Here is a 21,931-nt window from a genome sequence, read left to right as displayed (position 1 = left end):
ATAATAATCAAGGCATCAGCAACCAAACTATGCAGAAATTGTCGGAAAAAATCTCCAGGGCTCACGGAGATAATTTGTAAACGATGAGGTGGAAGCATGCAATCATATTGATTAGGTTTGAAAACTACAAAATAATCAACAGACAAAAAAAAGAAGGAGAAAGCCGAGAATAACAAACTTGAATGACAGAACGTACCTACAGTAAGAACTTTCCAATTCATGGTGATTCTGACCCTTTTACATAATGTAACAATGGTAAAATCTATAGTTACTTAAGATAGAACGTCAGGGCTCTAGACAGAAAGTGTAAACCACCTGTCCAGGTTTATTATACTGCAAAAATGAAAAAAAAAAAAACTTACAAGGTAACTAACTGCACTAGATTTCTTTTAATTCTGAGGCCAACTGTGTCCGATTGGAGAAATCCTTATCAAAACTGATGAGGTTTCTTGAGCGCGTCTCAGATGTCTGTCCCCGTCTGCATAGTTCATCTTTCTCATCATCCATCTTCTCCTCATCGTCTGTCATCCTTCTTCTGCAGGAGCACCAGGGGAGAAGGGGCTTAGAGGAGAGGTGGGCCACACAGGAAAGATGGGACCTGTTGGAGACAAAGGTAAAGACAAAATCCTGTGTCTTCAGAAAAAAAATATTTTTAATATGTAGCCTAAATGTTTCTGTCTCTACCTCTCTACCCTTCCCTCTTTCTCTTCGTGTATGTTCATTAACATACAACACTGCATACAGTACTCAAACAAAAGGATGCATCAAAAAAGATTTAATAGAACTTCATAACTATCATGTGAATAAATCTCAGTTGCAAGGAAACGTTCGCTGTATGTGAGAGAGCCTGCATTTGTCGACAAACACGCTACTAAACTGCAGGTCATGTAGCTGCAGCTAAAAGAAGAACTACGCTTTCCTGAACTCCTCCTCAGCTTGGACTGCTGTTCCATAACCAGAGACTCAAAGCATCAAAATAAGTGCAATGACCATTTCTACAACAATCCGTTAACTTAATCAGTGCTCACAAGCGGGAATCTCTTCGGGCCAATTGCAATTTCCTCAAAAAGTCTGCGTTTCCCCTCATTTCTCCGTTGCCCAACACCTCCGTTATGTTTTCAGGTATCACATCCAAGGATACAGGAAAATGTAAACCTGCAGTATGATGTCATCCAGTTGCTTTGCCCAGGGTGACTGTTGCCTTGCTTTCCGTAGGCATTCACCTTTCTCACCATTCATTATGTTTAATACGCTTACAGGAAAGTGACTGTGCATCAGCCATCTCAGGCAAAGGAGTGAGGTCACGGCTTTGGATTTTCCTTGATCCGGAGCGCGCGTAGCTCATAAAACACCCGGGAGAAAAACTGGGCAGCGTTGGCTTCAGCAGACGCAACAAAACTCAAATTCAGCCACTCTTCTACCGAATGCTCATTACGTTAAAGAGTCACTCACATAAAACTGTTTCCCACTTTAGTAATTAGTGTTCAGTCAAGATATACATAGAATGACCGTGATGCATGAGCAGGTATTGTTTGGATCTGCTATTGTTCTATGCATATGCTGCATGTCTGCCTATCAACAGAGCTTACTGTACATTTTTTTTGGGGGGGGAAAGAACTTCTTAACGCCATGAAACTCTGTGTGTGATCACTGAGTTCATATGGAAAACAACCAACTAACCGTAGGAGGGCTGTTTCCTTGCAATATAGTGTATGGCCCCATATCTGCACCATAACATATCCGTCAGTGTTTTTTGTTTAACAACCCATGGAGCTAAAATACTGGCAACAGGATAAGGAGTTAAGCCTGAAGCCAGAAATGTTCATTTTCCACTTACAGTGGTCGTTGGTGTTTTTCACATGTCAGGGTGCTCAAATTGTAGTTCCTTCCAAATCACCTCCCTAAAGAAAACAACAACCACTAGATCAGATTGTACCGGTACAGTTTGTCTCTGTCGTGTTTCTTCCTCATACAACACCGGCCTATTGTGTTGTTTGTACTGCAGACTTCCCCAAAATGTGCAACCGCCAGTTGGGTTCATTTCCAAATCAAAGCTGTAAGTAGGACTGCATTGACAGTATTCAACCAAACCAAATCTGGGTTACATTTAGTCACAAAAATTACAATCTAACCAAATCTCTAAGTTTAAAAGAATGAGTGGGTTTTCACCCTGGTGTCTATTTGTAACAATTAAATCTGCGTTACAACTGGCCAACATTTTGACCTGAGTACATCAGAACCTTTGTGCAGCTGTTTTTTAAAATGTTTCATGTATGATACCGCCATCTGGTGGTTGTAGTTTGCAACTACAGCGCAATATCATTACACCAGCAGCTGTCAGTAGGTTGAATTATTGATAGCCATGGTGGTCTCTTTCATTTGAATTTTAAGCAAATGAAAATAAAAGGTACAAAGAGTTACCAGGACGTTTTTAATTGTTTATTACCTGTGAAATCTGCTTCTCGGTAGGGGACAAAGGGGATGCGGGTGTGGATGGGCCCTCTGGTCTAAAAGGTAAACCAGGTGAGTAAACTGACAGTGCCCACACGTTGCTTTTTTTCAAGTTGTATGCAAGACTACAATCAGAATTGTCATGAAATTTAGCTCCAACTAAGAATGGAAATATATTACAGACCTAAGGGTAGAATAGATAAACCCGTTCCGTTCCCCAGTTGATGAGGCAACAGCATTTTAAATTGAAAGCAAAAAATTTCAAATTTGTGGAAAAATTGGGAAATGACATATGAGAGGAGCTACATTTACTACCCTGTGAATTTAAAGAACTTAAAGAACTCCTTATGGTACAGAGCAAAGACACACAATAAGAAAAAAATTCAACTTAAGCTTAGTCAGAAAAACATCCAATGTTATTAACATGATTCATTATTTTAAGGCAGATGTGAATGATACATGCAGCAGCAAAGGACAAATCTGCATAGAGCCACTGTACACATGTGGTATTTTAATCCTCTAAACTGTCTGTCCAATTTCACAACAGCGAGAGTAAGTGTGCTATGATTTTGTGACTGTCAGGAAGGGGATTCTATGTTCTACTAAATCCTGTACATCACACCTGCAGGCACTACCTGTGACTGTGGCAGGTACAGGAAAGTGGTTGGACAGCTGGATGTCAACACAGGCAAGCTGAGGAACGCTGTCAAGTTTTTGAAAAACGGTGAGTCCCTGATAAAATAACTATTTAGCATGTTAAGTGGCAGGAAAAGCCTTGTGAAAACCATAACATGCAGTGGTTATGATCAAAATTTTCTGAATTTATAAATTTGTTGGTGATTTTTAGCTTTCAGTTTATTTCATTGTGTTCTTCGTTCCCGATCATTTGTATTAACGTCTCTAACTTTATTGTTATTATAGTTTAAAACAAAAAAAAGTAAATAATGAATAAATCTGTATTATTAGTTGGGCTAAAAAAATTACTAATAATTCCTCATTTCCTTTCTTTTCTTTGTCAGAATTACTAGTAATCATTTTTTGGATATCTGTGCTTACTCCTGGCATGTCACTTGATGAACTTTGAGAGCAAATACTTTCTCTTTCCATTTTCCTCACATTTCACGTCTGACATTGACAGGGGCATTGCCAAATAGAAACATTAAAAAATGTATGTCTTTGCATTTTTATTCATTATGTCTGTCAATTCCAGGCCAATCACGTGGCTGAATTTGACACACACGCGTAGGTTTAGCCTGCTGCAAAAACAGTTTAATGACACACAAAAACACAGGCAACTGTTATGGGAAGCATGTAAATGACCTTTGACCCTTAACCCTGCCCTGTGCAGTCATCCTGGGACTGAAGGAAACGGAGGAGAGGTACTACCTGCTGGTGAAGGAACCCAAGAGGTTCAGAGAGGCTTCAATGAACTGCAAGCTGAGAGGAGGCACCCTGGCCATGCCGAAAACCACCAACACTAACCGTCTGATGGCGGACTACGTCAGTCGGGCAGGACTGACACGAGTTTACATTGGAGTGCAGGCTCAAAGCAAAGACACGGTAAGCGGTCTATACAAATGTATATATATATATATATATCAAAGGATGCATAACAATCAACAGAAACCAAGAGCGAAAATATGAGGCAGTGTGAATCTAGCTCACAGTTTGTTACAGTGTAGGATGACAAACACCACGTTTAATATGATGTGTTTGGGCTCTTTATAATGATGACAAACTGATGCTCTGGGAGAGTTAAACATTGTCCTCTTCCCCACTTTCATTATCTTTCTGAAGAAGGATAAGTATCTGGGGACGAGTTCTTCTCAGACCGGATTAAATGGTGGCAGACTATTTTTGGAGGGTGTTCCCTGCCGTGGCTAATCTCCCAGTTCTATCTCTCCCATGTTTTTTGTCATCAGAATGGGACAAGCAGTTATGTCTATGCGGACTCCAGCCCTCTGCAGGGGTTCGCAGCCTGGGGTCCAGACGAGGAGCTGAATTCCACATTATCTCCAACCACAAACTCCAGCTGCGTGGAGCTGCTCAGCACAGGAACATGGGGCCCTGTGGAGTGTGAGGCCGCCATGTTTTTCATCTGCGAGTTCCCAAAGAGCAGGAGAAGAGGAGGAAGAGCAGGACGGGGAGGAAGAGGGACACCTGCCTCAACGTTATCATGAGCTAACGTGACATTTAGACTTGCATATGCCATGGCATCCATTAGTCCGAGATGGCTGACCCATGTATGTGCAGGCTGACATTTCTAATTGTGTATTGCATGCATTTTATCCTCACACTACTTGTATTATTAATCCATCTGCTCTGATTGTAAAACCCGCAGTGTCAAATCCTGTTGTTTTTAAATGTGCTACATCAATAAAGAGACTTGACTCGACCTGAAATCCTGTTGTTTTGTCACAGGAAGTTCGAGCAGAGATTTTCACTGGCTGTCCTGTGACCGTGCCATTCTTAAAGGCTTAGTCTGCAATTCTTTTGCTAAAAAATGTGAGGTTCAAATGGTACTTATATGAAAGAATCTGCCATGTTTGAAAGCATGGTTATCTAAACAGATGATAGACAGTTGGTTTTGAAAATAAAAATATAAAAATGTCTACAAGTCTCAGCTAAAGAAAATAAATCTGAGAGTTTTGCTTTAAATAAGACTCCAACCCGAGGCGGGGTCTTTTCCAAACAAAACATTCTTTCCCCACAGGTTTGCACCTGCTGTGTCAGCAAATTATTGAACATTAATAATTTGATGCGACAGTTGGAAACCCAAAGTCACAAGGAGGTCAGAGGAGTGTTGAGGTTTTTGTTGATTGTGTGACCTGCGCAAAATGTTCCCTGGCACAGTCCGGTGGCCAGAAAAATGGTATCAATGATCCAAAATTTCAATCGGAAACACGTGTACACAAATAACGTCGAAACTCAGGCCAGCCCCCGGACACGTAGGCAGGAAGTGATATAAAAGTGAGAACGACCTGAATATTATTTGACCTGATCTGTGACTTCTGTTGAGATTACAGATCCAGTTGAAACTCCATTCTCGAGTCTCTTCTTACTAACTGCTGCCACAATGGATGATAGCAGGAATCTAATGGTTGCTGACACCAGATCAAGATATAGATTGCTTTCTCAAAGTACAGGTAAGAAAACACAACTAACCACATTTACTGTAAGTGAAATACTATCAGCAGTAATTATAAAAAAGGGGCTATAATGTATATTATACGATACAGATATTCACTAACAAATATAATTAAATATACCATTTAGCAAAATTACACATCTGCATTTTTGCTCGTAACTGGTGTTCGCTGCCTTATGGTGATGATGTGTGTTTCAGTCTGGTGGATCGGAGCTGCTGCTGCATGTCTGGGACTTCTTCTGCTGACCGTGATCTTAAGCTTGGTGGCCCAGAGTAAGTGCATCACTGCCTCAATAGAGAAAATAAATACACATTCATCAAAATCCTCTGCATTCAGCTCATCGGAGTTGGTCAAAGTCAAAGAAATTTTTATAATCCGCATCCAGTGCCACATAAGGTGTAAATAATAATAATAATAATCCTAACAGTGGGTAACACTGGTCACTTGATAGTTTGCATAGTATTTTTTCGATTGATTGTGAATTCACTTTTTACAGATGGCGGTGCTATCAGACATGGGAACAAACCTCAAGTTTGTCTGATGGAGTGTGAAAACCTGGTTTACAATCTGACCAAGGACAAAGATGCTCTGAGAGATGAGCGAGACCAATTGAGGATTAATGCCAGCAACCTGACAAAGGCCATAGAGGTGCTGCAGAGCCAATACAACACTGTGTCTGCAAGTCGAGATAAGTTACAAGAGGATGTCAGAAGGTTAAACGTCAGTAGGGAAGGTAGGAAATGTTCCAAAGATATTCTTCGATTAAGATTCGCTGCTGTAGAAATAGAAACTGAGGAAGGTACTCTGTCAAACAACAGGAGACTTGGTTGAATCCTTAAAAATACATGCTAAAACACTCTCATTAATTATGAAGGTCAGAATGATAAGCTTCTTAATTATAACTAATACATCATAAATTCGTTCATTTGTCAGTGGTGTCATTACAAAGCTTTGTTCCTGATGAACTGGTGTAAATAACCATGTACTGTCTGTTTAATGTTGCACAGATACTGTATGTTGAACACATCTGTATAACTTTAAACAAACGACACCAACATTTTCCTTTGCACCATGTGTGAGAGTTTAACTTGTATAACTGTTACCTGAAATATCTGCACAGTTTAGTATAATTTATTCAAAAATCTTTGTGTTGTCATACAGAAAAATGAATGTTACGGTAATTATTACTTCTGTTATTACTGATAATAACAGAAGTAATGTTGAGAGGTCGTGTCTTTTTTAAATTTTAAAAATACATGGGCAGTAGTAGAAGAAAAGGATGTGAGTTCATGTGCTCTGACATGAGATGAATTTGTTAGCATTCCTGGCTATCTAACATCCTACACTGACCTAATCCAGCCATAAATCCGAGGCCAAGGAGCATTTCATCCTTGGTTGTTTTGTTTTCTCTGGCGTGAGGACGATACGATACGCAACTCGATACTCTGTCAACGATCTGATGCATTAAAGATACGTATGCAGCAACTACAGACGCGACACGATACGATTCACACACTGATCACGATTCGATTCGATTCAACACAGTGCGAATCGATGCGATGCAATCTGATTGGACGATGCAAAGGAATGATGTTACGCAATTCAATGAGTTTGATTTTTTATTAATGAACAAAATGAAGACCTTTCAAAAACTGGCCTGTCCTCACAAATTACTGTTAGTGCTCAATTAACGATGCTCAAGATTAACATGAACAATAAAAACTATGCTTGACACTTTCAAAGCAGCAGGTAGGCAAACTCACCAGTGAGTAGCACAAACCATTTTTTTTTAGTTATGAACAATTAAACATAAATTAACCTTTCACAAAGGTCTTCCATAACTGCTTCCAAATTAACAAATGTAAACTAGTATTAGCAGTCACATGCTGCTGCAAACAAACAGAAAAAACAGAAAAAATATTTAATGAATCAAAAGAAAATGATGTCAACAGGACACCTTGTGGCCATCCAGAATAGTGCACTGCTGCACAGTGGTCAGTCACCTTGTCCTACTCTGGATTTGGCTTGTTGTTCGAGTCAAAAGTTATGTTTGCCACACACTTTGGTTCGTCCTCATCTAACCAAACAAATACAAGTCTTTCTCTTATGTTAAAAGTAAAAATGTCAAAGTAAAAAATATGAAAAACAACACATCTAACCTTTTTTTCTTGCTCATCTGTAATGCATGCACAGCTGCCAAAGAGGGTCATGAATGAAATAATATCCGGTGAATAGGCTGGCTTTTTAACAAGGAAATGCAATCCTCAGGCCAAAATATCTTAAATGCACTCATGCTTTCTCCAGATCAACTTTGCCCCCAAGGATTGATGCCATTCAACAACAAGTGCTACTTTGCCTCCGCGAAAGGAGCAGCTAAAACCTGGGAAGACAGCAGAAAAGACTGTCTTGAGAGAAGAGCTGACCTGGTGATCATAACCACAAAAGAGGAGCTGGATTTTGTCACCAATTTGTGCAGCAGAACCTGGATTGGTCTGTCTGACACACAGCAAGAGGGCAAGTGGAAGTGGGTGGATGGGACTGACCTGGTAGGTGTGGGAAACTGGCATACTGGCGAACCCAATGATATCGGAAATGAGGATTGTGTAGAGATATCACCTTCAGACGGGAAATGGAATGACGTGCCTTGTACTGAAAAACTATCATGGATTTGTATGGTTCCGTGAATTCCACTCGGCAGCCATACAGATTTGTCTTTTCGCTGATGGGGTCCTCTCATCACGTTGTATATGACACATTATTATGTTGATGTTTGGGCTCTGCACTGATTACAGTTCTTCCTGGACATGTATAAGATACTAGACCGTTATTATTACAGTTCTTTTGTGTTATATCTATATATTAATTTTACCTTCATAGCGTAATGAGTAATAGAAATGAAAAGGTATGGGTGGTATCTCCATAAAAAAAGTATGCAAAATATACACAATAACAGTCATTGATTTTTTGTATCTGATTTAATCAATAGTTATGTTCAAACTTCCGACCGCTTCTTGAATAAACATTCAAAGATAAAAAATTCTGGCATCCTGCAGTGAGATAGAAGTGATCCCCTGTGACAGCAAATGTGTTTCCATGTACAGGGAACAAGGTCAAATGTGCACATCCCAAAAACGTCCTTGCCCTTTTCCCTGATGCCTTGGAAAACACCAGCATTGGGGCAAAAGAGAAATGCGATCAGCTGTAGGAGTCCTGGTCTTATAAACAAAGCCCTTGTATCACGTGACAGGATTGAGGGTCTTCTACAGGTCGTATTGATTCTAACTGCGAGTCACCCTAAACCAAACTAGGCCCAGAGCCCGTTTAGAGGTTATGTCAACATTGTTCCACATAAACTAAATCCTGGCTAAACATTAACCGTGACTTGCCATGAGAAACTGCTCTTATCAAACTGATGTGACAACAGAGCAGTTTTACTTCACCGCTCGATTAAAAAACTGTGCCCCCCCCCCCACCCCCCATTCCACACTCGTCCCGAATAAAATTACACTCCAACACAACAGTTGACGGTTTTAGTGCAAACACAGTAAATGTTGCTGAGTCAGTTTTTACAAATCAGATATCTCTCTCTCTCTCTCTCTCTCTCTCTCCTCAGCAAGGCCTCAAACTAATATTTACTTTTTAACTTTGCTCCTGCACAGTGAAGGTTAACCATTACACACACACACACACACACACACACACACACACACACACACCATTGTTTCTCTGCCCTCAATTCTTTTCCAACAGGAATCTATGAAATCCAGTCATGACTCCAGCAATTTGATTTGCCCTCTTCTTTCTCACCAATGCTCCCGAGCTGCGGTCTCTGCTGCTGGGGGCCGTTCCCGCAGAGGGAGTCAGGTGCACCAACAACACACTCACATTGACTCAGTGTACATTTGCTGCCTTCAGTTGCCGTGGGAGTTACAAGCACAAGCTGAGCAGGTTTGGAGATTAATCAAAATGAATAAATGAGTTTAAAGGATTGACTTTTAGGGTGTGGAGAGCATACGAGCAGTGTAAACAACCAGTTAAAGGAGTAACCAGTCTTTGGCCTTTCATCATTATAAAAACACACCCTCGTCATTTTTTTTATGACATACTTGATGCAGACAGTAGGGAACCAAATTTATTAGCATGCCATAACCATTAACCATCTATCAGTTCATGAAAAAAATACTGTATCCTGTTATCGTTATGGAATACTGCTATTGTGTATTCAGTCTGCCTTTCTGTTGTAACACAGCAACTTCCACGAAAACGTAAATTAAAGGCTCATTTATACGACTCATCAACGATTAATAGTCTCCATTTTGCCAACCTTTGCATGTGTAGTTGTGTTAAATCAGAGTATTAAGTTCAAACAATACATGATCATTAATCAAAAAACCTCTATACCTTACATTTGTGAGTTGAAACAAAGCGTATCTTGAGGTTGCCTAAACTCATGTTTTTTTTTTTGAGGCAGCAATTGAACTTGTGTTTATAAGTTAAACTACCGTGACATTTTTTTGCAGTGTACTTGATCCTGCTAAATAATTGCTCCATTGAAAAAGCTTTAAACGTGAGTTCATGTTCAAACCACTTCACCTACAGTCAATAATACATCGACAAGTTAAATTGAAATCATGACATGAGGCCTATTGAAAAGAAGAAGGAAAAAATAGGATTTGTGATGTCGGAGCTTCCGCGAGGTCCTCGAACGCAGCAGCGGTGTTGCAGGGAGTGGCCCCTGCACCTGTCCGACCGGTCTGCGCGGGGGACACATGACTCCGGAGGAATTTCCCCCTTGTCCCTTTGTGCAACGGAGTCTGTCCAGTGGGAGGCCGGCGGGCGAGAGGCAGAGGAGCTGGGGAGGGGGGAAGAGACAGAGAGAAGAGAGACGGCGGATCATCGAGAGATGTCGGAACCAGCCGCCAATCCCGCCGCCACCTCGTTCCCCGCGCCGACTCTTTCTCTGCCTTTGGGACTCGAGGTGCTCAGGACCTACTCCGGGGCCCTTGTGTGTTTGGAAATAGTGAGTATCTCATTTGAAGAAAAATAAAGTTATTTCCTTATTCATCAGTGACCTCAGATGTCTGCCTTACATTTAGTCCGTTTAAAAAAAAAATATTATTAATAATTGATGGCCTTTTGTTGGATATGTCTAGTAAGGTCTTTACTCTTAGGTTGAATGTCCGATGGTCACTTGGCTCAAGTGCTTTTGTTTGAACAGCCGAAGCAAAAGGCAAATGTCACCTCGAGGGTTTCTTGTTGCCATATCTGGCACGTTGGCCTGTACAAATACCAAATATGTCATGATGAGCATCATCTTCCTGCATGATATTAATAACGTCTACAACAACGGTCCATTCATAACTTCTGGTTTGAGTGTCAGCTTTACTGTCTCTCCTGCCACCACCTGCAAGGTGACTCCCACAAGGCACCAGGCTGTATAATAATTGGACTGTGTATCTGTGGGTGTACTTGGGGCTGAGGGGCCTTTGTGCAGATGCACCTTCACACTCATTTGAATCCTGACTTGTACCTGATGTTAAAAGCCCGTTTCCCCCGCAACTATTCCACCTTTCATCAACCACAATAGTTGATCCATAAATAGCTGCCTACATAACACCATGTTCTTTAGTGCTTTTATCAGTTGTGGGCTACCTTCATGTTCGCCCCTGTGTGAACCAACTCAAAGACGACGTCTACTACTCTGACACACAGTCTCTATCTGAACATTGTATTTTATCTACATTAACAAAATTTGCATCCTGGGACGGGTGCAGCTTTTAGAGGTGCGATTGTGTGACAATTTGCGGCAGATTTGTGTTGCGAGTGGCATTTTAAGCACAATTAAGAATGAATGATGATTCAGGTATGACTGGTCCACATTGAATACAGTTTCTTTGTCAACCCTTACAGTTACTTTCATTAAATTGCATTTGAATGGCTACAGGAGGCCTCATATTACTTCACATAAAATTGATATCGATGACTTGCATACAGTGAGGTAAGGAGAGCAGTGGTGTCAAACTGGTAACAGCTATTGCTGGATATCTTTAGCTGGAATTGGAATTTGAAGAGAATTGTAAATCCAACATGTTCATACAGACTGTACCAGCATACATACATTTGTTTGACCTGAAGTCGTCCTAGTGTATCATAACCTGCCGACAAGCCTGTAAATATTAGATTATGAACCATCAAATGGCTCCAAGCCGTCTTTTTTTCTAAAGTGCCGTCGTCAGCATCCTGCATCTGAGTTTTTGTTTGTTTCTCCAGTTGTTTGGAGGCTTGGTATGGATCCTGGTGGCGTCCTCCAACGTGCCCGTGCCTCTGCTGCAGGGCTGGGTGATGTTTGTCTCCGTCATCACCTTCTTCCTTTCCTCCGCGTACATCACGCTCCTCATCACCGGCTTGGCTGACCGCATCAACACTGACTGGAACTTCTTGGTAAGGTGTAGATAGATGAGCTGATCAGTCTGCCCGTAAATAACCTACCTACCTACATATCTACCTAGCCACCTACCTACCCACCTACCTACCTACCCACCTACCCACCTATCTACCTACCGACCTACCTACCCACCTACCGACCTACCTACCCACCTACCGACCTACCTAACCACCTATCTACCTACCCACCTATCTACCTTCATACCCACCTATCTACCTACCTACCTACCCACCTACCGACCTACCAACCCACCCACCGACCTACCTACCCACCTACCCACTTACCTACCTACCTACCCACTTACCTACCTACCTACCTACCCATCTACCTACCCATATATCTTATGTCATGAAGCTATATAAAATAACTGACAGTGATTTTAATAAATCTCTCTTAAATCTAAGATGGCTGTCAGTGTTTGATAGTGTTGTTATGGCAGCAGCAGTTGTTTGCTGCAGGAAAGTCAGAGGTCTGGTTCAGTGGCAAAACTGCAAGTCAATCAATACCAGTTCGACTTGTGCTATGAGCTGTCTACATACCAAACAATGACTGCTCCACAGGTCAGCTAGCATATTTGTACCAAAGTGCAATACTGTCATACAGTAATATACAGTCTGATGCTAGGTTAATGCTGTACCTGTAGACGTTCAACCATGTCTATTATAATACTCCTTTCAGTGCATGAAAACTGTGTGTGTTACTATGTCAGATGTAAGGGACCTACTGCTTAAATGCAAACACATCAGTGGTCTAAAGGATTTTCTGAACTGCTACTAATTATTCAGGAACAGAACCTAAACATTATCTATCACAATAGTCTTAACAAGCCCCACAAAAGCACAGACATTTTTTTCTTCTTCGTCCTAAATGGACTCAGTGAGGTCAGAACCTGTCATGGGAGTTTGGAATGCTCACTTCAGCTATTTTAGCTCTAATCCTGTTGAGCATAGTCCTAATTTTTGTATTTGAGATATGATGGAAGATAATACTTATGACTAGTCTACTTTAGACCTATAGTCTAAAATGCATATATAATAGCATGGTGGTTGCGCCTGCGTGTCTTTAAAAATTATTGAATTGTCTTAAATTCTGATTGCGAGGGTCTTCATTTTTTAAGACCCTCGCAATCTTTAAATGTTTTACTGGTGTATAGCTGTAGACACCAAAAACGGACCAATTACTATACTCAGGGAAATGTTCAGTAATTTACCTCCACAGGGAATTGAAACTATCCTGCATGTGCTTAGTCTGTTGGAATATAACAATATGCTGCAGATAACCTGAAAACTGCATTAAATGATGCTCTCTTACTATTGTTGTGCAGGGTATTTTCAGATTGTTTCATATACCTGTGATAAATATATCAATGACTTGAGATAAATGTAAGACGCTGTGCCATGTTGTCATGTTTATGTCTGAGTTGAGTCTGGGCTCTCAGACAGAGCCAGCCTTGCCTCCGGCTCCAGGCCCTGCTCCCTGGAGTAGCCAGGAGTGTGGGGTTGTTTGTCGTCAGCCTGAACAATGAGCGACATGGATGATGAGCTCACACCAAAGCACGACAAAGGCCTGACTGTGGTCCCGCCTGGCTCACAGAGTCGACCATACAAACGCTCATTAACCGTCTTTCCTCTCCGACGCGCCCCTCACTCTCTTTCCTCCGTCTCCTTAATCCCTTTCTCTCTGGGTCTTTTCGATTTTCTGTCTTCATGTGTTGTTTTTCCAAATCACTTTTCGACGTTTTCACTCTCTTCTACTTTTTCATTCTCTCGCGTTCTTTTGTTGTATCTACCGTGTTATACTTTTCCGTTTATTCAAATGGTCCCTTCTCTGTCAGATAACCTGGTTTTATTTGACTGCTATAGCACAGGTAGCTGCAGCCATTGTGTGATAATTACCCCGTGGGATAAAACTCACATGTTGGTCATTCATTGTTCTCAAATGACAAAATTCTCCACACAAATTGGAACCGTGGTAATTGTGGGATAGTTCACCCACAGAGAGTTTACTCCTACATAGAGTATTTGTAACACATTAAACATATTATTAATTGAGTTTTAACAAGTCAAACTGTTTGACTAACCTTCATCGCTAAATGGTTTACTGATTGTAGGTGGAATATTTGCATATTCATTGTTGAACATTAGTTGAGCATTATAATGATAATTTCAGAAAATTGTCCAGACTTCAATGCATTACTGAAAGAGGCTGAACTCTCAGTTAACTCTACGAAAATGTATCGCAAACTGTCACTTAATCTTGAGTTGTTTAAACTTGAAACACGTTTTTTGCGAGCTATTTCTAATCCCTCTTCTGTTTCTCAGGATGTGGTTTACCATTTCATAGCCGTGCTTTTCTACTTCGCCGCCTTCGTGCTGGAGGCGGCGACTACGGCGGCGAACGGAGGCGCCCACATCAAGCCACTGCCTAACAGCACTGAAACTGTCATGTGTATTACCTACCCTCGAGGCAACATATTCACAGTCCTGGATGGCAGGCAATACAGTATTAATGTGGCAGCCACGGTGAGTGCTGTACATTCAAATTAATGCATTTTAATTCTTGTTGTATTGAACTCAGAACTATCTGAGTGAATATAATAAAACATGTTCAGTGTCTTCTACTGAGTTGCTGGAATCCCTTTGAAAGGTATAAAAAAATATATATAATTTTTTTCAAAGTGGAGGCATAAAAACTGAGTAGTCGCTGAGAAGTAGTCGCTATGTGTGCACGTCTTTTATGTTTCCCTGACCTCAGTGCTGGTCAAACACATAGTCACCAGAGGAACCTGAATGATGAATGATCTTCAATAGTATGTCACTGGAATGATTTGAAATAACTTAGTCATTTTCGAGTTCATCGGGATTTCGCCAGTTTGAATAATGAAACATGTTCTGTATATGAGCAGTATTGTATGTGAACAGTAGCACATGTCGCTCCCTCTTTTTGCATTTCATCGACTGCAAGTCTAAGTCACTCTTAAATGGGAAGGCTACATAGAATGGAAGGGTCAAAAGAAATGGGAGAGCATGTTCCTCTACAGTTGTTTCTGGAGATTTTGATGTCAAAGACTAGGTCAGTTTATAACATTTGAGAGAAAGAAGGTCAGATTAGGATTTCTGATACATCCTTTTATAGAATTGCTCCACTTTATTAGCTTTTCTTTGATTCAAACTTTACAATTTTTTAAATTATTTTGGACCAACTAGTTGACTTTTACCTTCTTTTTTCCCCCCCAGATATTTGCATTTGTGGTGACACTTTGCTACGGCTGCAGTATGGTGATGGGCTTCAAGAGATGGAGGGTGTAACTGGGAACACCGTCCGACATAAACTAATTCTTAGAAATGCTTCATAACTTCAGCGTGTATTAAAACGTCACAACACCATCCAAAGCGCCAAAGAAAGCACCGCTACTCACTATAGTTCAGTACAAACTTCATCATTTCCTGATTGGAAACTCCTGTCAGCAAGTGGTCACGTCAACAAAGCTACATTGGGAAAGTGTAGACGAAATGGTTCCTGCCTCAGCCAAAACATCTGTCAAGATGATAATATTCCTGCAGGAATTCATCTTCTGAGACATTTAACGGGTTGGTTTCAAGTACTCTAGGTTGAGTCTAGGCTGGTGAAGTTACAACAGCGTTAAAGAAAAGCTGCTGTTGTCCAGTTAGCAACATATGCATTTATTCCTCTGCTCCTGACCTGATGATTTCACTGCTTTGCAGCTCGACGTTGCCAGGAAAAATCTATGCGGGAATGAAGGGAGCGTTGTGCATTTTGAGGTTATGCAGGGTCATTTTGCAAGATATAAGTTATGCCTCTGACAGTTATGGTTTTCTTACCCACTTTGTTAATCATGTAGATGTTGCCCCATTTCCTGAGTCAAATCCTCACAGGAGGAAATATCTCCCATTGCAATCACCACAAAAACACGTGTATGTATGCTGCAAAAAAGAAATGCACAACAAGACATTGTGGAAAGACCCTGGGAGGCAAAGCGATTTTTTTTTACTGTCCTCCAGTATCTTTGGTGCTAAGTAGCTGAAAACTCACGTGACTCTTCTGACAATTGTATGTGGCCATTATTTAAAATGTGAGTTGATATCTGATATTTGGATTTTAAAGTTTTGATTACTTGTTTAGAGCACTTTTGTAAAATTTTCTCGGTGTATATGGCATAACTATTTTTCATAATATTGTAACTAATATGCTACTCAGTCAACATTTATTGTATCACACAATAGTATCTGTTACTTTTGAAACTTAATGAGTGCTATCCTGTGGCTAACTCCAGTGACTTACCGATGAATTTAACTTGACCACAGTCTGGGTTAAATTTTTGACGAGTTCTGCTAGAAACAAATCATTTAATCTGATTATCTAATCTTTTGTCACCTTCTATATTTCCAACATTGATCAGTGGATTTGTTTAATTTTTTTTTTGCATTAATTAGTAAGTTTCTAGTGTTTGACTGTTATTGTAATTGTACTGATACACCATTACATGTTCAAAATCAATAACTATCTTAGTTGTAACATGATTTATTAGATGTATTTATTGTATCTATTTGTTACCATTAGGCAATTCAATTTTGAAGTATTAATTTAATGATTTTAAATTAAACTTTGATTGAGCTGTTTTTGACTTATTCAATGCATTGTAATACTACAGAAATAAAGGCTTTGATGAGGAAAAAAGTTGTTCTGTCATCAAAACAGGGATTGTTGATTGCCGTGTCACAGTATCTTTTCGATGCTGCCACTATGAGTCGCCAAAATCAGTACCTTTCTACTCTCACACACAGGCGCTTTATGAAAGTAAACAAAACAAGTGTACATGGGTATGTGCTGGTTCATAACGATGTCCCACAAAATAAGTATAGGTAATGAAATAACATGAAATAAACTTTTATCAGACTTGACAGTAAACACATATCTTGCCCATTACCTGTTTTGATGCTTTTTATGGGCAGCAACACATGACAATCAAAAAATACAAGATACATTATTTTTCTGGCATTGATAACAACTGTTATCATAATTGATTCATTACTTGCACCGGATTTTGGATCAATCAAACGTTATTTATACAGCATATTCCAAACAATTAAAATGCATTTCAAAGTGCTTTACAGGTAATTGAAAAAAACATGAGATGTTAAAAGTGAATTGAAGAATTAAAGAAAGAAAATGGTTAAAAGCTATACAAATATTAAAAAATCATTACAAACACAATGTATGTAACATGTTCAAGTTTAACTCTGTAGTGATTTTTTATTTCAGCCACTAGATGTCTCCCGTTATCTACAACTGCTCAGCCTTGATGTATTAGTTTTCTACATCTCATGTTTATATATAAACAGAGAAAACTTTAGCATCAATAAAAAAAAGAAGAATTGTGGTGCTTTACAATATTGTGTTTATATAATGCACCCTCAACACTTCACAAGTCAGGCAGAAGTCACACGGATGTGAGTTTTGGAAGATATTTGTTTTGTACTATTCCATAAATTCAACAGTTCTGTCTTTGTAAACTGCAACCAAATAACTGTCCAATCATGAACGCGCTATGTATATGGGCTACTTCCACTGCACTGAGAGCACCTTTACGGATCAAGTAGAACAGGGTTGTACCGGAAGTGCTTCGGCCTTTCCTTCACAATAACGGTATTTTGTACGTGTTTTTTTACTTCGAGCTATGAGCGGGACCTCTTTACCATTCTTGATGTTTATCTTCGTAACGTCAACTAAATTTTGAGTCTCGAGAATATGAGGGTAATCAACATTATATCATAGGTGATTAGAGTGACGCATTACATTCAGTTTCGTTATTCACACACATTTTATTTTGGCGGGAAAAGAATCAACCGGAAACGCTTTTTTTCTGTTTAGTTTTCTTCATCCGTGCGGCTTGACGCTTGTTTCTCGTGTCGTGTCGCCCTCGGTGCGGGCTGAAGGAGAAGAAGAAGAGTGTCGGTGTTTACCTGTCAACACACGGGACAACGTTACCGGCCGAACGTTTGTGGAATACTTCTAGTTTCGACCGGTGAACTGTGGAAAGGTTTACACCTTCACGGTCCCGCCATGGGTTCGACCGGAGCGGAGCGGCGCGGAGCGGAGAGGGGAGTTTAAATCTCCCCCTCGTCCCGTCTGGTGACCGGGAGAAGAACCGAGCCGCGTCCCGTTCACGCTGGACTGAGATTTCAAAAAAAGTTGTTCACCTTTGTCGGAGCGGCAGAAGCGAGTCCGCGGCGGGTTGTCGCCGAGTTCACTCTCTCGTTTGTTTTCGGAGTGTTTCTGTTCCGTTTCCCTGGGAGAGCGGGCGAGAGGCGGCGGACGGAGAGCGGCTCGCCGGGTCGCGACTGACCGCTGGAGCTGCTCCCGAAAATGGAGGCGGTGATCGAGAAGGAGTGCAGCGCGCTGGGGGGCCTGTTCCAGACTGTGATCGGAGACATGAAGGTAAGTTTCAAACGAACTTGTTTCACCCGACGACCGACAAGCGGTTCAATGCCCCGGCTGGTTCCCCCGCGTCCGTCCGGTGTAGAGCTGGTCTTCATGCTCCAGAGAACTCACGAGAACCGTGTGTTGAGTCAAGAGAGCCCCCGGTCATTTCACTTGAGCTAGTTAACTTGAGCTGGTTCATTTCACCTGGTTAACTTGAGCTAGGTAACTTGAGCTAGGTAACTTTAGGTTAGTTAACTTTAGCTAGTTAATTTCATCTGGTTAACTTAAGCTGGTTAACTTTTGCAAGGTAACTTTAGGTTAGTTAACTTTGGCTAGTTAATTTCATCTGGTTAACTTTTGCTAGGTAACTTTAGGTTAGTTAACTTTAGCTAGTTAATTTCATCTGGTTAACTTTTGCTAGGTAACTTTAGGTTAGTTAACTTTAGCTATTTAACTTGAGCTAGTTAACTTGAGCTAGGTAACTTTAGGTTAGTTAACTTTAGCTAGTTAATTTCATCTGGTTAACTTAAGCTGGTTAACTTTTGCAAGGTAACTTTAGGTTAGTTAACCTTGGCTAGTTAATTTCATCTGGTTAACTTTTGCTAGGTAACTTTAGGTTAGTTAACTTTAGCTAGTTAATTTCATCTGGTTAACTTTTGCTAGGTAACTTTAGGTTAGTTAACTTTAGCTATTTAACTTGAGCTAGGTAACTTTAGGTTAGTTAACTTTAGCTAGTTAACTTAAGCTGGTTAACTTTTGCTAGGTAAGTTAACTTTAGCTAGTTAATTTCATCTGGTTAACTTTAGCTAGTTAACTTAAGCTGGTTAACTTTTGCTTGGTAACTTTAGGTAAGTTAACTTTAGCTAGTTCATTTCATCTGGTTAACTTTAGGTTAGTTAACTTTAGCTGGTTAACTTTAGCCTACTTACCTACACTTCATTCCCTTTATAATTGTTTTAGAAGTCTATTAATATGGAATAAAGCCGAGTACATATTTTTTAATTTTATTTCAGTGTGTAGGTAATTCAGTGTTTCTGGTCTTATTATTCATTCACCTTGCTCAAGTCGTCTTATCTTGGTGGAAAAGCTATATCATCATATTTGACTGCAATATGCTCGAAATCCAACATTTCTTCCACCTGTTCCAGTTTGAGGTGGATGCAGCGGCGCGCCGCTGGACGAAGGCTCTAAACTAGGGGAAATCCTCAGATGCCATATAACCGGGGCATCTTATCTTGATGTATTTTTTTGACAGAGCTCGGCTGACGAGTCGATTAGCAGATTCCCCAGCTGCTTCACTCCGGGCCGGAGGAATCCAGGGAATGTAGCTGCCCGGGTAGAAAACTCCCAACAGGGTCTGAAGGCTTTGACATGTGTAGGTCAAATGGCCAGCCATCGGGTCTGCTGGAGTCAGGACGTCTGTTGTGAACACTGCTCAGACAGTCAGCACTTCTCGAACTGTGCCATGTCTCACTCGACTGACTGGGTGGTTCACGGGCCTCCCCGTCTCCTTATCTGTCAGGTCAACTATGCTGCCAGACAACATCACCAGTCCAGTGGAACTATGCAAATGCATAAGTAGTATTTGCGTTGTCTTTGCATGAGCCATTCAAAATTTCCGTGTGTTCACTCCACACCTCACTTTGACTGTCTATTTAAACCCCAATCTGTCAGCAAGAGTGAGGAAGGCAGAGACAAGTCATTTGCCAAGGTGCTGGAGTGTTGGACATCTTCACCAAGATAGATAGATAGATAGATAGAGAGTTGGATAGATAGATACTTACTTGGCGCACATAGACACATACTTGATGTAAGGGAGACACAAAGGGAAGGGATGAGATAACGACAGAAACTGTAGATAGAGAGACGGTTGTTGGGTGTAATGTTTGGCAGCATAACATGACATTCCTCAGGCCCTCGACAGTAGTAGCACACCGGCGACAAACGTGCTCATGCTATATTCATCATCTCCCTCTCATGTGCTGTCTGTCTTGGTCATACCACGAGTGTCGGCCTCCTCTCGACGGTGCATTAGGCCACTTGTTCTTTCTGTTAGTTTTTCCGGATAAAGGGCTCTTCAACTATTTTCAGCCCAGGACCTGAATTTGGTAAATTTAGAGTCCCGTCGGGAGCCGGGCTCATTACACCATAGCGTTAGTGCCCTCGTTGTGTAGGGCTCTTTCCAAAAGAGGCCTGTGACCCATTTTACAACCTAAAACATGCAGGACGTGATGGCAATGCCTGTTGTCCTATTAATGGATATTAATATTGTAAAAAGAAAAAGGTAAACAAAGAAAATATCTGGAAGTAATATATTATCTGACTCCTGTGTTGAGATTTTCCGCTACATTCAACCCTGCTAGACTAATTTCCATCCTATATCGTAAATTCTGATATCCCCTCAGGATTTTTTGGCAACAAAATGGAAAAGCATTTTTTTTGGCGGTGTCATTAGGGTCCCATGCTTGGAGGAGCGTAAGCCTTGGTTAGTTGTGTTCAGCCCTGCAGATAAGGCGAGGCATCAGTACGGCCTCATGTTCGTTGAACTGTGATGCAACAGTGGGAATACTGAGATCTGTTCTGATTATTGTGTCATTCTTGTTTTTCCCCACAGAGCAGCTGCCCTATTTGGGAGGACTTTATCACCAAGGCCGGCAAACTGCAGTCGCAGCTCAGGTGAGAGCGTGTCTGTATGCACGTACAGCGCATTTCTAGGTTTCTGGTGTTTTTATTGACAGATTGGATCAAACTATATTGACTTAGTACAAACAATTACGATTATGAAAATTAAAAAGAGGAGAAATCAACATTTTCACTTATTCCTTTAGCTCTTTCAGTAACTTCTATAACACGCTGGCTGTTGGTTTTATGATTTCATTTGATTTAAGCTGGTGTAGACACTGAGTGTATTTCCATTCACCTGTCTAATGCAAATTCATATTGTACAATAAAAGCTCAAGTTTGAATACCATCACGTTTGGAAAAAGTTGAAGATGGGTTTCACACTCGGCTGAGGTGGTCAAAGAAAAGTGATTAAATCTTGACTTACATGAAGCATGTGACTCAACGGTCCTCTGAAGCTTCTGCTCCATTGGACTCACAAAAAAACGCATCAGATCTACGTGGACTAATGAGGAAACAGAAATTCCATATTTCCAACATGTTTTACTTTCTTTATTTTTTATGAGGTTTGACCCGCGCTATTATATTTACTTCATCTCAAAGCGCCACTTTCTTCTCCATTTGTTTTAATGGCACCTGCCTGGAGTATTAGTGCCACCAGCTATTAGTGTAAGTGCATGGAAATGCACATTAATTAGCAATTTGTATTAAAAAAAATTAATGTTTTTAGGGTATTAACCTTGCCAGGGAAATACCTATGTATTGTTGCGTAACATCTGTGTTGACTCATACTTACTCTACTGCTTTTGTATTTTATCTG

At 40.6% G+C, this 21,931-nt stretch overlaps 4 protein-coding genes across 14 annotated transcripts in view; all 4 read left to right on the top strand.

The window, feature by feature from the left end:
* The window catches only part of colec10 (collectin sub-family member 10 (C-type lectin)), a 32,088-nt gene extending 27,242 nt beyond the window's left edge, over positions 1-4,846 (top strand). For 3 of the 4 annotated variants that reach the window (XM_047336339.1, XM_035632980.2, XM_035632997.2), the window contains exons 5-10: positions 542-613; positions 2,006-2,056; positions 2,470-2,523; positions 3,080-3,175; positions 3,800-4,011; positions 4,374-4,846. In XM_047336339.1, the coding sequence (XP_047192295.1) occupies positions 542-613; positions 2,006-2,056; positions 2,470-2,523; positions 3,080-3,175; positions 3,800-4,011; positions 4,374-4,631 (743 nt within the window). In that variant the 3' untranslated portion in view covers positions 4,632-4,846. The remainder of the gene's footprint in view (positions 1-541; positions 614-2,005; positions 2,057-2,469; positions 2,524-3,079; positions 3,176-3,799; positions 4,012-4,373) is intronic. The other variant, XM_035633084.2, reaches the window with a different exon arrangement.
* A 590-nt stretch (positions 4,847-5,436) lies between these two features.
* On the top strand, positions 5,437-8,538 carry LOC118311080 (CD209 antigen-like protein E). The gene is made up of 4 exons (XM_035634625.1): positions 5,437-5,597; positions 5,798-5,872; positions 6,097-6,333; positions 7,905-8,538. The coding sequence occupies exons 1-4, from the start codon at positions 5,528-5,530 to the stop codon at positions 8,282-8,284; spliced, it is 762 nt and encodes a 253-aa protein (XP_035490518.1). The 5' UTR covers positions 5,437-5,527; the 3' UTR covers positions 8,285-8,538.
* A 1,822-nt stretch (positions 8,539-10,360) lies between these two features.
* On the top strand, positions 10,361-16,144 carry mal2 (mal, T cell differentiation protein 2). Its single transcript, XM_035634613.2, has 4 exons — positions 10,361-10,620; positions 11,871-12,041; positions 14,367-14,567; positions 15,282-16,144. The coding sequence occupies exons 1-4, from the start codon at positions 10,504-10,506 to the stop codon at positions 15,351-15,353; spliced, it is 561 nt and encodes a 186-aa protein (XP_035490506.1). The 5' UTR covers positions 10,361-10,503; the 3' UTR covers positions 15,354-16,144.
* A 1,817-nt stretch (positions 16,145-17,961) lies between these two features.
* The window catches only part of LOC118306358 (protein MTSS 1-like), a 50,511-nt gene continuing 46,541 nt past the window's right edge, over positions 17,962-21,931 (top strand). For 7 of the 8 annotated variants that reach the window (XM_035629812.2, XM_035629814.2, XM_035629811.2 and 4 more), the window contains exons 1-2: positions 17,963-18,504; positions 21,104-21,165. In XM_035629812.2, the coding sequence (XP_035485705.2) occupies positions 18,433-18,504; positions 21,104-21,165 (134 nt within the window). In that variant the 5' untranslated portion in view covers positions 17,963-18,432. Of the gene's footprint in view, positions 18,505-21,103; positions 21,166-21,931 lie in introns of all 8 variants that reach the window. The other variant, XM_035629819.2, reaches the window with a different exon arrangement.

This window comes from Scophthalmus maximus, chromosome 1 (assembly GCF_022379125.1).
Source record: "Scophthalmus maximus strain ysfricsl-2021 chromosome 1, ASM2237912v1, whole genome shotgun sequence".
NCBI classification, from domain to species: domain Eukaryota; kingdom Metazoa; phylum Chordata; class Actinopteri; order Pleuronectiformes; family Scophthalmidae; genus Scophthalmus; species Scophthalmus maximus.
Note: the sequence above shows the minus strand (reverse complement) of the source record. Positions and strands in the feature narration are given on the sequence as shown.

Excerpts from the sequence above, each read along its gene's own strand:
- LOC118311080 (XM_035634625.1), top strand. The coding sequence starts at position 5,528 with ATGGATGATAGCAGGAATCTAATGGTTGCTGACACCAGATCAAGATAT. Across the intron at positions 5,598-5,797 it reads ATTGCTTTCTCAAAGTACAG|TCTGGTGGATCGGAGCTGCT; the intron begins GTAAGAAAACAC and ends TGTGTGTTTCAG. Across the intron at positions 6,334-7,904 it reads GTTAAACGTCAGTAGGGAAG|ATCAACTTTGCCCCCAAGGA; the intron begins GTAGGAAATGTT and ends TGCTTTCTCCAG.
- mal2 (XM_035634613.2), top strand. The coding sequence starts at position 10,504 with ATGTCGGAACCAGCCGCCAATCCCGCCGCCACCTCGTTCCCCGCGCCG. Across the intron at positions 10,621-11,870 it reads CCCTTGTGTGTTTGGAAATA|TTGTTTGGAGGCTTGGTATG; the intron begins GTGAGTATCTCA and ends TTGTTTCTCCAG. Across the intron at positions 14,568-15,281 it reads GTATTAATGTGGCAGCCACG|ATATTTGCATTTGTGGTGAC; the intron begins GTGAGTGCTGTA and ends TTTCCCCCCCAG.